The 13,089-nt window shown below is 40.8% G+C and overlaps 1 protein-coding gene across 5 annotated transcripts in view; it reads left to right on the top strand.

The window, feature by feature from the left end:
• Nucleotides 1-13,089, top strand: part of DRC11 (dynein regulatory complex subunit 11) — a 163,931-nt gene that overhangs the window by 96,678 nt on the left and 54,164 nt on the right. For all 5 annotated transcript variants that reach the window (XM_081338832.1, XM_081338830.1, XM_081338831.1 and 2 more), the window contains 2 exons: nt 3,440-3,547; nt 6,298-6,497. In XM_081338832.1, coding sequence (XP_081194958.1) covers nt 3,440-3,547; nt 6,298-6,497 — 308 coding nt within the window. The remainder of the gene's footprint in view (nt 1-3,439; nt 3,548-6,297; nt 6,498-13,089) is intronic.

Below are 13,089 nucleotides of genomic sequence, written 5' to 3'. Positions count from 1 at the left end.
GGCTCCCTCCTCTTCAGCCTGCTACTTGGGTTCTGTGGCGGTACCTCGTGCTGCCATCTGTATTGTATGGTTTCAATAGTGGCAGCTCTGGAGACCAGTGGTAGGCTCTCTGCATTGTCCCTGGGCTGGCAGTTTCAGCCCCTGGTCCCCCTTTGCAGCTCTGCTCATGCAGGCATGGGAGAGTTATACCAGGGCTGGCAGTGTGGGTGCTCTGAAAACCACGCTGCCGTGACTCCAACCACCAACTCTCCCATGACTGTGAATAAGAACAGGTAATCCTCACTTAACTACAGTAATTGGGAGCTCCATTGCTATGTGATGTCACTTAGAACATAGAATAACAGGGTTGGAAGGGACTTTGGAAGTCTTCTAGTCCAATCCCTATTTGAGCAGGAAACCCTATAACATTCTGTCCAATCTCTTTTTGAAAACTTCCAGTGATGGAGCACCTACAGCTTCTGGAGGCAAGCCATTTTACTGATTGATTGCTCTCAATCTCAGCAAATTTCAAATTTCTAGTTCTAAGTTGGCTCTATTTTTGATGATCTTCCACCCACTACTTCTTGCCCTGCTCTCAGGTATTTGGGAGAATAAGTCAATTCCCTCTTCTCTGTGCAGTCCCTTAATTGCTGGAAGATGGCTATCATGTCACCCCTAATTCTTCACTTAATCGTCCATCAGACAGTTTAGCTCCAGACCCCTTATCATCTTTGTTGCTCTTCTCTACAGTTTTTCTAGAACCTGAGCTTTTATTATTATTATTTTTTGTATCATGGCGACCAGAACTGAATGCAGTATTCCAGGTGTGACCTCTTTAGTGCAATATAGACCGGTATTCTCACTTCTCATGATTTTGATTTTATTTATTTATTTATTTATTTGTTGAATTTATATACCGCCCTATTCCCAAAGGACTCAGGGCGGTTCACAGGGCAATTAAAACAGTACAAAAAAGAATAAAATGGAATTAAATTAGAACAGGCCCACAATTCCTAATAGCAATAAAATTAAAATTAAAATTAAAATTTTAAAATTAATTTAATATAATTTAATATAATTTAATTAAATACTTTAAAATTTAAAATCCCTCAGACCAGGCCAGACAATTCGAACAACCAGGTTTTTAAGTCCCGGCGAAAAGAGCGAAGGTCGGGGGCAGGCCGAAGCTCCATCGGCAGTTCGTTCCAAAGGGCGGGCGAACTCACAGAGAACGCCCTCCCCCTGGGAATCACCCGCCGGCAATCTCTAACCGGCGGAACCCTAAGGAGGCCCTCCCTGTGGGCACGCGATTGGTACGGGTCCAGATAATCAGTTTATCAGTTTAATATCCCTCTATTGATGTAGCCTAACACTGCATTTGGCTTTTTTGGCACCTGCAGCACACTGCTGGCTCACACTTAAGTGGCAATCCAGTAGAATACCTAGATCCTTCTCACATTTACTCCTGTTGAGCCATGTACTGCCTATTCTATACTTTTGCATTTGATTTTTCCTGCCTAGTTTCAGAACCTTCTGTCACCACTGAACAGCATCCTGTTGAATGGGGCCCAATGTTCAAGTATGTCAAGATCCTTCTGTATCTTGACTATATCTTCTAAAGTGCTGAGAATTGCCCCCAGCTTGCTGTCATCTGCAAATTTCATGAGGCCCCCTTCCCCCCCCCCATCATTTATGGAGATGTTGAATTACTCACAACTTCTGAAGGTGATGCTATCTATCTTACATTTTTCTATCTTAACAAGAAATAAGATGTGGTGTATTTTGTCAAATGCCTTACTGAAGGTTAAGTATACTATGTCCACAGCATTTCCTCAATCCATTGATTTAATCACTTTATCAAAGAAGGCTAAAAGTGTTGTCTGGCATGATCTGTTTTTAATAAACCCATATTGGCTTCTATAAATTGCTTGATTCTATAAATTGCTTGATGCAAAGAATGAATTAAGCAGTTCTGCTTTCTCCCTCTAGTGAAAAGAAGGAGCAGGGATAAAATGATAGCAGTGTTGTAATATTTGAGTGGCTGCCACAAAGAAGAGAGGGTTCACCTATTTACCAAAGCATCAGAAAGCAGGACAAGACGCAATGGATGGAAACTAATCTAGGAGAAAACCAACCTAGAAGTAAAGAGACATTTCCTGACAGTGAAAACTATTATCCAGTGGAACAGCTTGCCTTCAGAATTTATGGGTGCTCCATCGCTGGAGGTTTTTAAGAAGAGATTGGACAGCCATTTGTCCAGAATGGTATAGGGCAGGGTCCCCAACCTCTGGGCCTACTAATGTGCTGCAGCCTAATTGGAATTGGGCCACTTGAGTGGCTGGCTAGAGCACATACGTGCAGCTCAATTTGCGCAAGCATTGCATGCCGGCCCACAACTCATGCACGTCAAGCTGCACACTGGCCCACCACTCGAGTGGCCCAGTTCCCCTCCCCCCACCAGCCAGACCACCAAGCTGTGAAGGTTGGGGACTGCTGGTATAGGATCCCCTATTTATGCAGTGGGTTGGATCATTAGAAGATCTCCAAGGTACCTTCCAACTTTTTGTTATTCTATTATATCTCTTAAGTATTCCTTATTTAGTGCCATTGTAACCTTAAATGGTTGCTGAATGAGTGAGTGGACCTTAAACAAGAACTACCTATATTATTTACAGTCCGTCATGGAAGTTTAGAATCTTTGTCTATGTGTCATTCATGTTAAGAATGCATTCCAACTAAGTAACTGTTAGAGTTGAAAATGTTATATTTTCAACTCTAACAATTTCTACTTGTTTCTACTTAAGTGGACCACTGCTTAAGTATGAGCCAGCAGTGCTGTCAAAAAAGCAAATGCAGTCTAGGCTGCATCAACAGAGGGACAGCATCAGGATCATAAGAAATAATAGTATACTTTATGCTGCAATAGTGAGGTCACATTTGGAATACTGCATCCAGTTCTGATCACCACGATACAGAAAAGATGCTGAACCCCTAGAAAGTGCAGAGAAGGGCATCAAAGATGATAAGGAATCTGGAGGTTAAATCGTATGATGAATGGTTGAGGGATGTCTAGGGATGTCTATTGAAGAGAAGGACTAGGGGTGAGTAGCTGTCTTCCAATACTTGGGAGGTGATCACAAAAAGATTGATTTATTCCCCAAAGCACTAGAAGGCAGACAAGAAATATGGATGGAAATTGTTAAAGAGAGATCCAAACTAAAACTAAGGGGACAGTGAGTACAATTAATCAATGGAACAACTTGCCTCTTGGAGTTGTGGGTGCTCCACTACAGTTGGCTTTCAAAAATGGACTGGACAGTCATTTGACTGGGATAATATAAGGTCTCCTTCCTTGAGCAGGGGTTTGGATTAAGTTCCTTCCAAAGCTATGATGCAGTGTTCTATATTCTACTTTTTGAAACTAAGCTTTTTGTATTGCACGTTTGTTTCTTCCTTGTAGGTGAGTACAACTATCTGGGGACTATACTTCGACAGGTAGATGTAGAACCAATGCCTTCTCTTACAGATGTGAAGCAACTTATAGCCCTGTATGGAATATTGCCATTAGGTAAGTTCACAGGAAAACTGGCCAAAGGGCAGAATACTAAGCTTGGGTTCCTGAGAGTTTCATATTTTTATTATCTATGAAAATGTTTGATTTATTTCTTTTGAAATAGTCCTATACAATTATTATCTCTTAAGCTAAGACAAAATAATTGTCTAATTTAAAAAGTTTTAACTACAGCACCACTCTTTTTATTTAATTTTATTTCCATCACAACAGCATATACAAAAAGGCCATTTGGGGAAAATAACAAATTAAGTCTCCAATGTTTAAATGAAGTTTGAAGAAAGGCTGAGATTTTAATGTACCTTTAATACAGTAGTTAACTTTTTTCCCTTTCCCTTTTATTTATTTAGTTAAAAGGAAAGATACACTTCTAAAAGAGATAATATCAATAAGTATACAAAGAAAGTTTCTCAAATTATACAATTAATCTTCAATATACATTAATAAATGGTAAAACATACCAAGCAAAGTACATTGCATTCTATTTATGACAGATAGATACAAAAAGTATAAAACTTTGAGCTTAGGGCCATATCCTCAATGTATTATTATTTATAAATACTTTGGAAAAGGCTTTAATGCTGGGAAAGATGGAAGGAAAAAGAAGAAGGAGAAAACCAGCAGCAAGGTGGGTAGGCTGAATTACAGTGGTGATGGGGGTGCTATTGGAATGGGCCTATGATAGTTTGCTGCGGCCAACTCGCCAGGGTCAATTCACGGCCAACTTGCCATGGCCAACTCACTACAGGACAACTTGCCATGGCCAATTTGCCACAGGACAATTTGTTGCAGGACAAAAGTTAAACTAGTATCAAAGAAATGGTGGAACAGAATCATTAAAAGAAAGGATGCAAAAGGAGGGGCAGAATGAAATTTGAATGGCAAAAGTTAAAAAATTTTTTTATTTATTTTAAATAAATAGAATTGTTAAATTGTCTTGCAGTGAGTTGTCCACAGCAAGCTGGCCGTGGTGAGCTGGCTGTGGCAAGTTGGTTGCAGGGAATTGGCTGTGGCAACATTCCCTGCTTGAATTGCTGAAGGACAAATTAGAGAGAATTTGGAGAAAATATATATTTTTTTATTTATTTTTTTATTTTAATTCCATTTATATCCCGCCCTTCTCCGAAGACTCAGGGCGGCTCACAAGCTTAGCAGTAGCCTTCATTCTATGTATATGCCTGCTTATTAGGGCTTTCACACACACACCCCAAGCAGCATTATTACAAAGTCAGCTTAATTGCCCCCAACAATCTGGGTCCTCATTTTACCTACCTCGGAAGGATGGAAGGCTGAGTCAACCTTGAGCCTGGTGGGATGTGAACCTGCCCTAATTGCAGGCAGCTGGTGTTACTTAAGGAGGCATTAGCCCACTGCTCCACCAATTCCAAAGAAAGGCAGTGCCAAAGACCCCTGTTTCCCCTAGCCTCCCTTCATGATTATGGTGCAGTGCCCTTCTTCCCCCAGCCTCTCTTCATTCATGTGGCACCCTGCTTCCTCATACTTCCCTTCATTCAGGCAGAATAGTACCCTGCTTCCCCCAGCCTACCTTCATTCTCACATCCTGCACTGGGCCTCTCCCGCCCCCTGCAGCTTCCCTCATTTTGCTTATCTGGGATTCTCACTTCTTCCTTCTTAGTGATCTGCACATCTTGGAGTTATAATGGCAATGAAGACTGCCAGGATTCTTGCTAAGTGATGCAGTCACATGATGTTGCACTTTACAACTGCATCATTTAATGACAACAGTCCCAATCTCCATTGCTGTTATAATTCGAGTACTACTGTACTTATATTGTTAGTTTTGCGATTGCTGCTTAGTCTCACAAGTTTAAGTTCCCAATCAGATATTTTCCATTGTTGTACAAAGTTTGTCAGGAAATCACATTGTGAAGCTCACATTTAACAGAATAACAGAAAGGGACCTTGGAGGTCTTCTAGTCCAACCCCCTGCACAAGCAGGAGACCCTATATCATTCTGGACAAGTGGCTGTCCAATTTCTTCTTAAAAACCTCCAGTGATGGAGCACCCACAAATTGTGAAGGTAAGCCATTTGACTGGTTAATTGTTTGCAGTGCCAAGGAATTTCTCCTTAGTTCAGGGTTGGTTCTTTCCTTCATTATTTTCCATCCATTGCTTTCTGTCCTGCCTTCTGGTGCTTTGGAAAATAAGTTGATCCCCTCTTCTTTGTGGCAGCCCCTCAGATATTGGAACACTGCTATTGTGCCACCCCCAGTCCATCTTTTCACTAGACTAGCCATACCCAGTACTTGCAACTGTTCTTCATATGTTTTAGCCTCCAATCCCCTAATCATCTTTGTTGCTCTTCTCTGCACTCTTTCCAGAGTCTCAACAACTTTTTATATTGTAGTGACCAAAACAGGATGCAATTGTCAAATCTTCTTAGGTACTATCTCATTCCACACCCTGTTTAGACCTTGAGCAAAATTAGTTTAGGATTCAGTTAATTTAAACTGAAAAATACTAATTTTGTTAGGTCATTGTAAAAATAAGGTTGAATCTTAAATTGTTTAGAATTTTTTTTTTAAAAAAGCTTGTTTCAGCTCCAGCCTGGAAATGCAAGTTCTCTTTTGATCCATTCTGTTGCCAAGCCTTTGTCAGTCCCATTAGTTGGTTTGTCCCATGTCTAGCACATAGACATTACAGTTTGGGCTATTAGAAAGAAACTTTCTTTAAACGTATATTTCAAACAATTTAATGGTATCATTGTATTAATTTTATTCTATAGGTTCTCAATCTGTCCATGAAAAAGCTCCTCTAGTGAAAACCTTGCTCTTGGTTGGCCCTGAAGGAGTAGGAAAAAAAATGCTTATTCATGCTCTCTGCACTGAAACAGGAGCCAATCTGTTCAATTTATCTGCAGCAAATATTGCTGGTAAATATCCTGGCAAGGCTGGTCTTCAATTGATGCTACATATGGTTTTTAAGGTAGGGTCCAGAAATATTTCATTAATATTCAACTATAGTCTTAATATTCAAGATTTTAGTAAACAGTAATTTATTATGCACTACTTCTATTTAGTTATGATAATGAATAATTATAACAATGAAAATCCAGAATGTTAAAATAATTTGCTAGTGTTCAGTGTTTCCTGTCTTTCTAAAATCTTTTTATATTAGTGTATACATTTTGAAATCTTTTTTTCTTTGACTGATTTAATCTTCAATCCTATAGTCCATGGGCAAAATAGAGATTTGTGGTTTTCCAGATGGTGGGAACATTTTGATCTCACAAACCTTGTTTTGGCTCCTGTGGAAAACTGATAATAGTTGCTTTTGTGCTCCTAACAACAACAACAAAAATGAACTGCAAGACAGCCTCCTAGCACTCCTGCAAACCAGTTACTAAACTGTCAGATTAAGAGCTAGGCTCAATTAATTGCACTCATTGTTATATAGGAAAAATGGGGAGGGTGGGATGGCTGGGAAGATAAAAAATGTGAGGAGGGGAATACTTCTTTGCTTTTGTCTTGCTGGTTAGAACTGTGTAGAACTTAAAGAAAACTTCAGCATCAAATGACTTAGAAACAAGAGTTAGGATTAGCTATACAAGTAGTCCTTGCTTAACAACCACAATTATGACTTGCAACTTGGGTGTTAGCAAAGCACTTGCTAAGTGAAACTGCAATTGTGCTTATGATTTTGCTTTCCTTAGCTTTACAGACCTGCAAAGGTTGTAAATGGGACAATTTGCCACAAAATTATTTTTTCATCATTGTTTTAACTGAATGGTCATTAAATGAAACAGTCGCTGAATGAGAAGTACCTGTATCAGTTTTTAATCTTTCATGTTCTTATAGTAAAATACATACACCAGGCTCAAGGTTGACTCAGCCTTCCATCCTTCCGAGGTAGGTAAAATGAGGACCCAGATTGTTGGGGGCAATTAAGCTGACTTTGTAATAATGCCGCTTGGGGTGTGTGTGTGAAAGCCCTAATAAGCAGGCATATACATAGAATGAAGGCTACTGCTAAGCTTGTAAGCCGCCCTGAGTCTTTGGAGAAGGGCGGGATATAAATGGAATTAAAATAAAATAAAAATAAAAATTGTATTAATAAACATGGATTTTCATGTTTGATTTTAAAATGTCCTTTGAGGGGACCACATTTTTAGTGGGAAATCAGTGGACAAAAAAACCCTTAAGAAATTAAAATTAATCTCTTTTAAGTGCTCTTCCCCTCACAAGATTACATAATATTTCCCCAGCCAGGGATATATGGAATTTTAGAGTTTTTGCTCACCAATCATTTTTCAAAATTGGTCAGTGCCAAAATTAATATTAAACAGAAAATATGAGGGTGAATAACACTGCTTAGTGACATAAAATGTATGCTTTTATCAATTGATGTAAATTACATGATGACTTCTTGATGAATCATTTAAGGTACTTGATGAAATTATTATATTAATTACCAATTCATCTATTAGGTTTTTAAAGCTATACCAATAAGATTATTATGGAAATTATAATCATCAACTCTGCTAATATTTTCATCCTTTTAACTTGACAATAATCTTCCTGTTGCAAAGAGATAATTGTGGCACAGAGCTGCCTCAGATTTTAACTATAGTAAGACATTGTGGGCTGTTCCCTGACACCACTGGATGACATCGCCAGGGCTCGTTGCCTTGGAAGAGTGAGGAAGATTCTCAGGGATGACTCACACCCTGGACGGTATCTCTTTACTCTCCTACCATCCGGTAGGAGATATAGGAATATAGCCAGCCGTACCAACAGGCTGAAAAATAGCTTTTATCCGTGGGCTGTTAGGCTTTTAAATGGGACATAATCTTATGCAGAATTGACTTGGGAGGCCAGTGTGTGGTGTAGTTGGTTCACATAGTGTGGTGGGATGGAGGGTTTGTTGTCACTGTGTGTTGGGGGGAGAGAGCACGGGGGGAGGCTCAGCTAATCTCAATGTACACATGTTGTACTTTGACAATAAAGGTTTATTATTTATTATTTATTTAGGAAAAGAGAAGCAAAGCAGTTGAAGTGTGGCTGCTTGCTTGCAGAACTGTAAAGCTTCTGAATATGCTAGTTAATTGAATTAAAACACATTTGATTATCAGACATTCCCAGAGACTCAAATGAAGGACAGCCTTTGAGGTAAAGAGTGTGTGAGAGCTTTATGTAGAAGCTATGCTAATTGCCCCTATAATATCAAGTAGTACAGTTGAGACTTAGGTTTTACCACATTGGTGAGAACTAAGCATCATGTGTTGTTGTTGTTAGTTGCGAAGTCGTGTCCGACCCATCGCGACCCTATGGACAATGTTCCTCCAGGCTTTCCTGTCCTCTACCATCTTCTGGAGTCCATTTAAGCTCATGCCTACTGCTTCAGTGACTCCATCCAGCCACCTCATTCTCTGTCGTCCCCTTCTTCTATTGCCCTCAATCTTTCCCAGCATTAGGCTCTTCACCAGTGAGTTTTTCCTTCTCAAGGCATCATGTGTAACAAAGAATATATAGTTAATCCTCTACCTATGACTTCCCATTGTTGGTGGTTGTTAATGACCTCCCCCACCCTCTGCTTTCCCTGATGTGGTCATTAAGCAGAACATGGGTGCCTTAGGTAGGGGAGGCCTAGCACAGGCTCAAGCCCACACCCTGAGATACCCCATGCTCCATTTCCCATCTTTTGGGGTCCCCCAGCCCTTGGGCTGGTTTCTTCCCCCACCGTGTATCCACAGGCAGAAAATGATGGGCACTTCTGAGATTGCACCACATGACCCAGGAATGAAGTGGCTTTGCTAACCTCAGCTCCGCAGCTTTCTTCAGTCCTGCAGAAGACTGTGGAGCTTGGGTTAGGGAAACATGTTTGGTTGCTGGGCCATGTGGCACAACCCTGGAAGCAGTCGCCATTTTCCAAGCAGTTGCATTGAATTATGGTCACTTGGAAAATAGCTACCACTTGCAGGACCTTGCCACCAGTCCAGGAACTCTGAAGATCTTCAAAAGTAACTGAAGAGGAGAATGTGGGACCTGGTGGGCTGAAAAGCAGGCCCTAGTCCTGTTGGAACCCGATAAGAAGGAGATAGGCAATGTTCCTGCAGTCAGTCATAAGAGAGAACAACTGCAGTAGCCATAACTTTGGGAGCTTTTGCGTGGATCCACCATAAATTTCAGTGGCCACTAAATGAACAATTGTAAGTCAAGGACTACCTGTACTTCATTGATTATTGTCTATGGAGATTCTCAATTATCCAGATCATGGTTGTCCCAAAGGTGTTTTTTTCCAAAAGGCAATTGGACTTTTCTGGGTTTTTTTCTTCTTTGAAAACATTTGTAAGGATCTGTCTCAATTAAACCACCCAAGAAAGCAGAACTCTTGAAATGTGCATTGGAAGTTTTATTGGAAAGTGTTGACAGCAGGATAATAGGCAGGATTTGAGGATTTCCCAGCAAAACAGTAGATTAAAAGAAACCTTTCAAACCCCACCCCAAGTGTCCCTCCGGCTGGTTCAAACAGAACCAATCCATAGGTGTCCAATTGTTGTGAAAAGAATTGATAAGGTGCCGGTCTCAAGTCTGTCAGATCTCTCCACAGCTTCTTCCCTCTGCCTGGAGATAAGGCAGATGGCTGGAGGCACATTCCATTCTCACCCCAAGAAAGATAGTTCAAAGAGAATAGAATAAAGCAAAGGAAGTACACTGCTGAATTCCCATAAGTCCCCCTCCCCCTATTAGAATGGCAGAACCCAGAAAAATGAAATGACAGGATAGGAAAGAAAGGCAAAATGCATAGGAAAGAAAGGTAAAATGGGTAGGGGTTCTGACAACATTTAGCTCCTCATCCTAGAAGCTACTTGGATGAGAAGTGAAATGTTTTCAAGGAAAAAAATGCAAGAAAGTTCAATTGCCTTTTGGAAAAAGCGCCTTTGGGTTCATTGATTATTCTATATGCAACAACAGCTTCTAAAAGCTAAAATGTTTAGCTTTCAACCTGGGAAATACTCCCATACAAAAAATATATTAATATTAAATATATTTAATAAGCACTTGTTGAACTCAGACAATTTTCAAGCATTTTGGTTATAAATCATGAGCAACTGTTGATAGTATAGTTTCTAATTGTTCTTACAGATGAAGATATTCTGTTAAATTAATCTCCATAGTATCAGAGACTGACTAGCTTTCTGTTCATAAATCAACTTTAGCTGATATTTATTCCATAAATATGTTCTCTTCAGAGAACAAGTAAACATTCGAATGGTTTAGATTTAACATTACTGAATGTTTTTCTCTTTGTAAATTTATTAAAAGTTACCAAATTCAAAACATAAATGGAGAAAACAATTAAACACCATTATTTTTATAAACTAGAAAAATAATTTAATGGCCATTCGGTCCATTGCTTTCTAAATGTGCATAGTATTTTAGAGTAGCAGTGATAGGTATTTTAAGTTAGTTGAACTTATACTTATTTACCCATTGAAATTGTTGAACTTTCAATAGCTCCTTTCCTGAAATGGGCTACTGCTGTTCCAAATGCCCATTTGAAGGGAAGACCTAATCCTAAAGTTGGAAGCAGCCTTTCCTCACTGAGTCTACCTTCCTGCTCAGTGCAGGCATATCATTTACAAGCATCCCTTAAGATGGTTCTCTACTACAGCTTGAACACATCCAGTAAAAAGGAGTATGTGGATAATTAAGTCTACTATACAACCACTTGGTAAAGTGCTCCATGGATGAAACAGAATGCATGGGGGGGGGGTTTGCTTTTTGTTTTGAAAATGAAACAAAATCTGCCTGTTTCAAGGGATGTAGTTTTGAGTGTGCCTCCTGCTATGAACCATGCATTGTTTTGTGATTTGTATTTTAGGCTCCTTGTTTCCATCTTTTTCCAGCCAATCAATACAGTAGCAGGATCCAGCCATATTTCAGTTGATAATGGTGCAGACTAAATAGTGTGACATGGGAATGGGGTGTTGAGGAAAGAAGTAAGTGTGCATATGGTCAGTGAAGAAGGCTGGTTCAAACTGCATACTTGCAACCTGCCAGGTTGCAGCTTTTTTGTGTGTAAACTTTACTATGGAGAAATTTGGGTTCAGGCGTTTTTACTATTCCTCATTTTGCAAGCACTATTTCTGTGTGTCTGCATACCGTATTTTCCGGCATATAAGATGACTTTTTAACCCATGAAAATCTTCTCAAAAGTGAGGGGTTGTCTTATACGCCGGGTGCTGAAACTTTAGGGACAGGGCTGGCTGGAAAACCTGGAGCTGATCTCCCATTTAGTCTGCGCAGGGAAAGCGGGACCAATTGGAGTAGAAGCTGCAGTCTGTGATTTTTTACAGGCTGGGGTCTGGGCGTCTTTCCTTCTAAAGTTGAAGAGCAGCTGTAGTCTATCCCAACTTTAAAGGCAGGTGGGGAATGCCGCAGCCAGAGCAGCTGCTTAGCTCTAAGGACACATTTGACTCAGGAACTGGGCGGGCTGGCTGGAAAACCTGGAGCGGATCTCCCATTTGGTCTTTTTTTTTAATCCCATTTATATCCCGCCCTTCTCCGAAGACTCAGGGCGGCTTACAATTTAAAGCACAAATCAGTGTGCTTAGCAATAGCCTTCATTCTATGTATATGCCTGCTTATTAGAGCTTTCCCCCCCTCCCACAAGCAGCATTATTACAAAGTCAGCTTATTGCTCCCAACAATCTGGGTCCTCATTTTACCTACCTCAGAAGGATGGAAGGCTGAGTCAACCTTGAGCCTGGTGGGATGCAAACCTGCACTAATTGCAGGCAGCTGGTGTTACTTAAGGCTCTGCGCAGGGAAAGCTTTAGAATGAATTAGGAAAAGTGAAAAAGTGAATTAGGAAAATAGGAAACGTTTGCTGGAATTGGGTATGTGCAGTTTAACGAAGAGAAAGGTGAGGGGTGACCTGATAGCAGTGATCCAATATCTCAGGGGCTGCCACAAAGAAGAGGGAGCCAAGCTATTCTCCAAAGCACCTGAAAGCAGGACAAGAAGCAATGGATGGAAACTAGTCAAGGAGAGAAGCAACCTAGAACTAAGGAGAAACTTCCTGACAGTTAGAACAATTAACCAGTGGAACAACCTGTTCTGTACCAGCCTGCTACCGGCCCTGCAGAAAAGGCAGGGACAACCCCTTTACAAACAGCAAGAGGCTGGAATAAAGCCTGCCAAATTTATTAACATAAAACAGACACCAACCATGAAACAGGAGCTATGAAACAGGAACTATTCAAGCGGTTGCCTTCAGCAAACCAGCCCTCCCACGCATTCCCCCTTAAATACAGTTCAGGGCGTGGCTTCTCTCTGCCTCCTTCCGAGGAGCCCCATTGCCTTCCTCTGTTTACTCCTGATTGACTGCCTCCTGCGTCGGGCGTCCTTGAACAGGGCCAGCTGTGGGTCATCTTCATCCACGCTGTCAGGCTCACACAGCTGGGTCTGCGTCGTGACCAGATGAGAGGGGCTTGGCTGGGGGCTCTCATCAAGCTCTTAAACACCCCCCCTCCTCCTCCTCTGAGTCATCCGACCCAACTGCCAAACCCACA

The sequence above is a fragment of the Vipera berus genome (assembly GCF_964194415.1).
Source record: "Vipera berus genome assembly, chromosome: 1".
In the NCBI taxonomy this organism is placed as follows: Eukaryota; Metazoa; Chordata; class Lepidosauria; order Squamata; family Viperidae; genus Vipera; species Vipera berus.
This window is presented reverse-complemented; position numbering and strand designations above follow the sequence as displayed.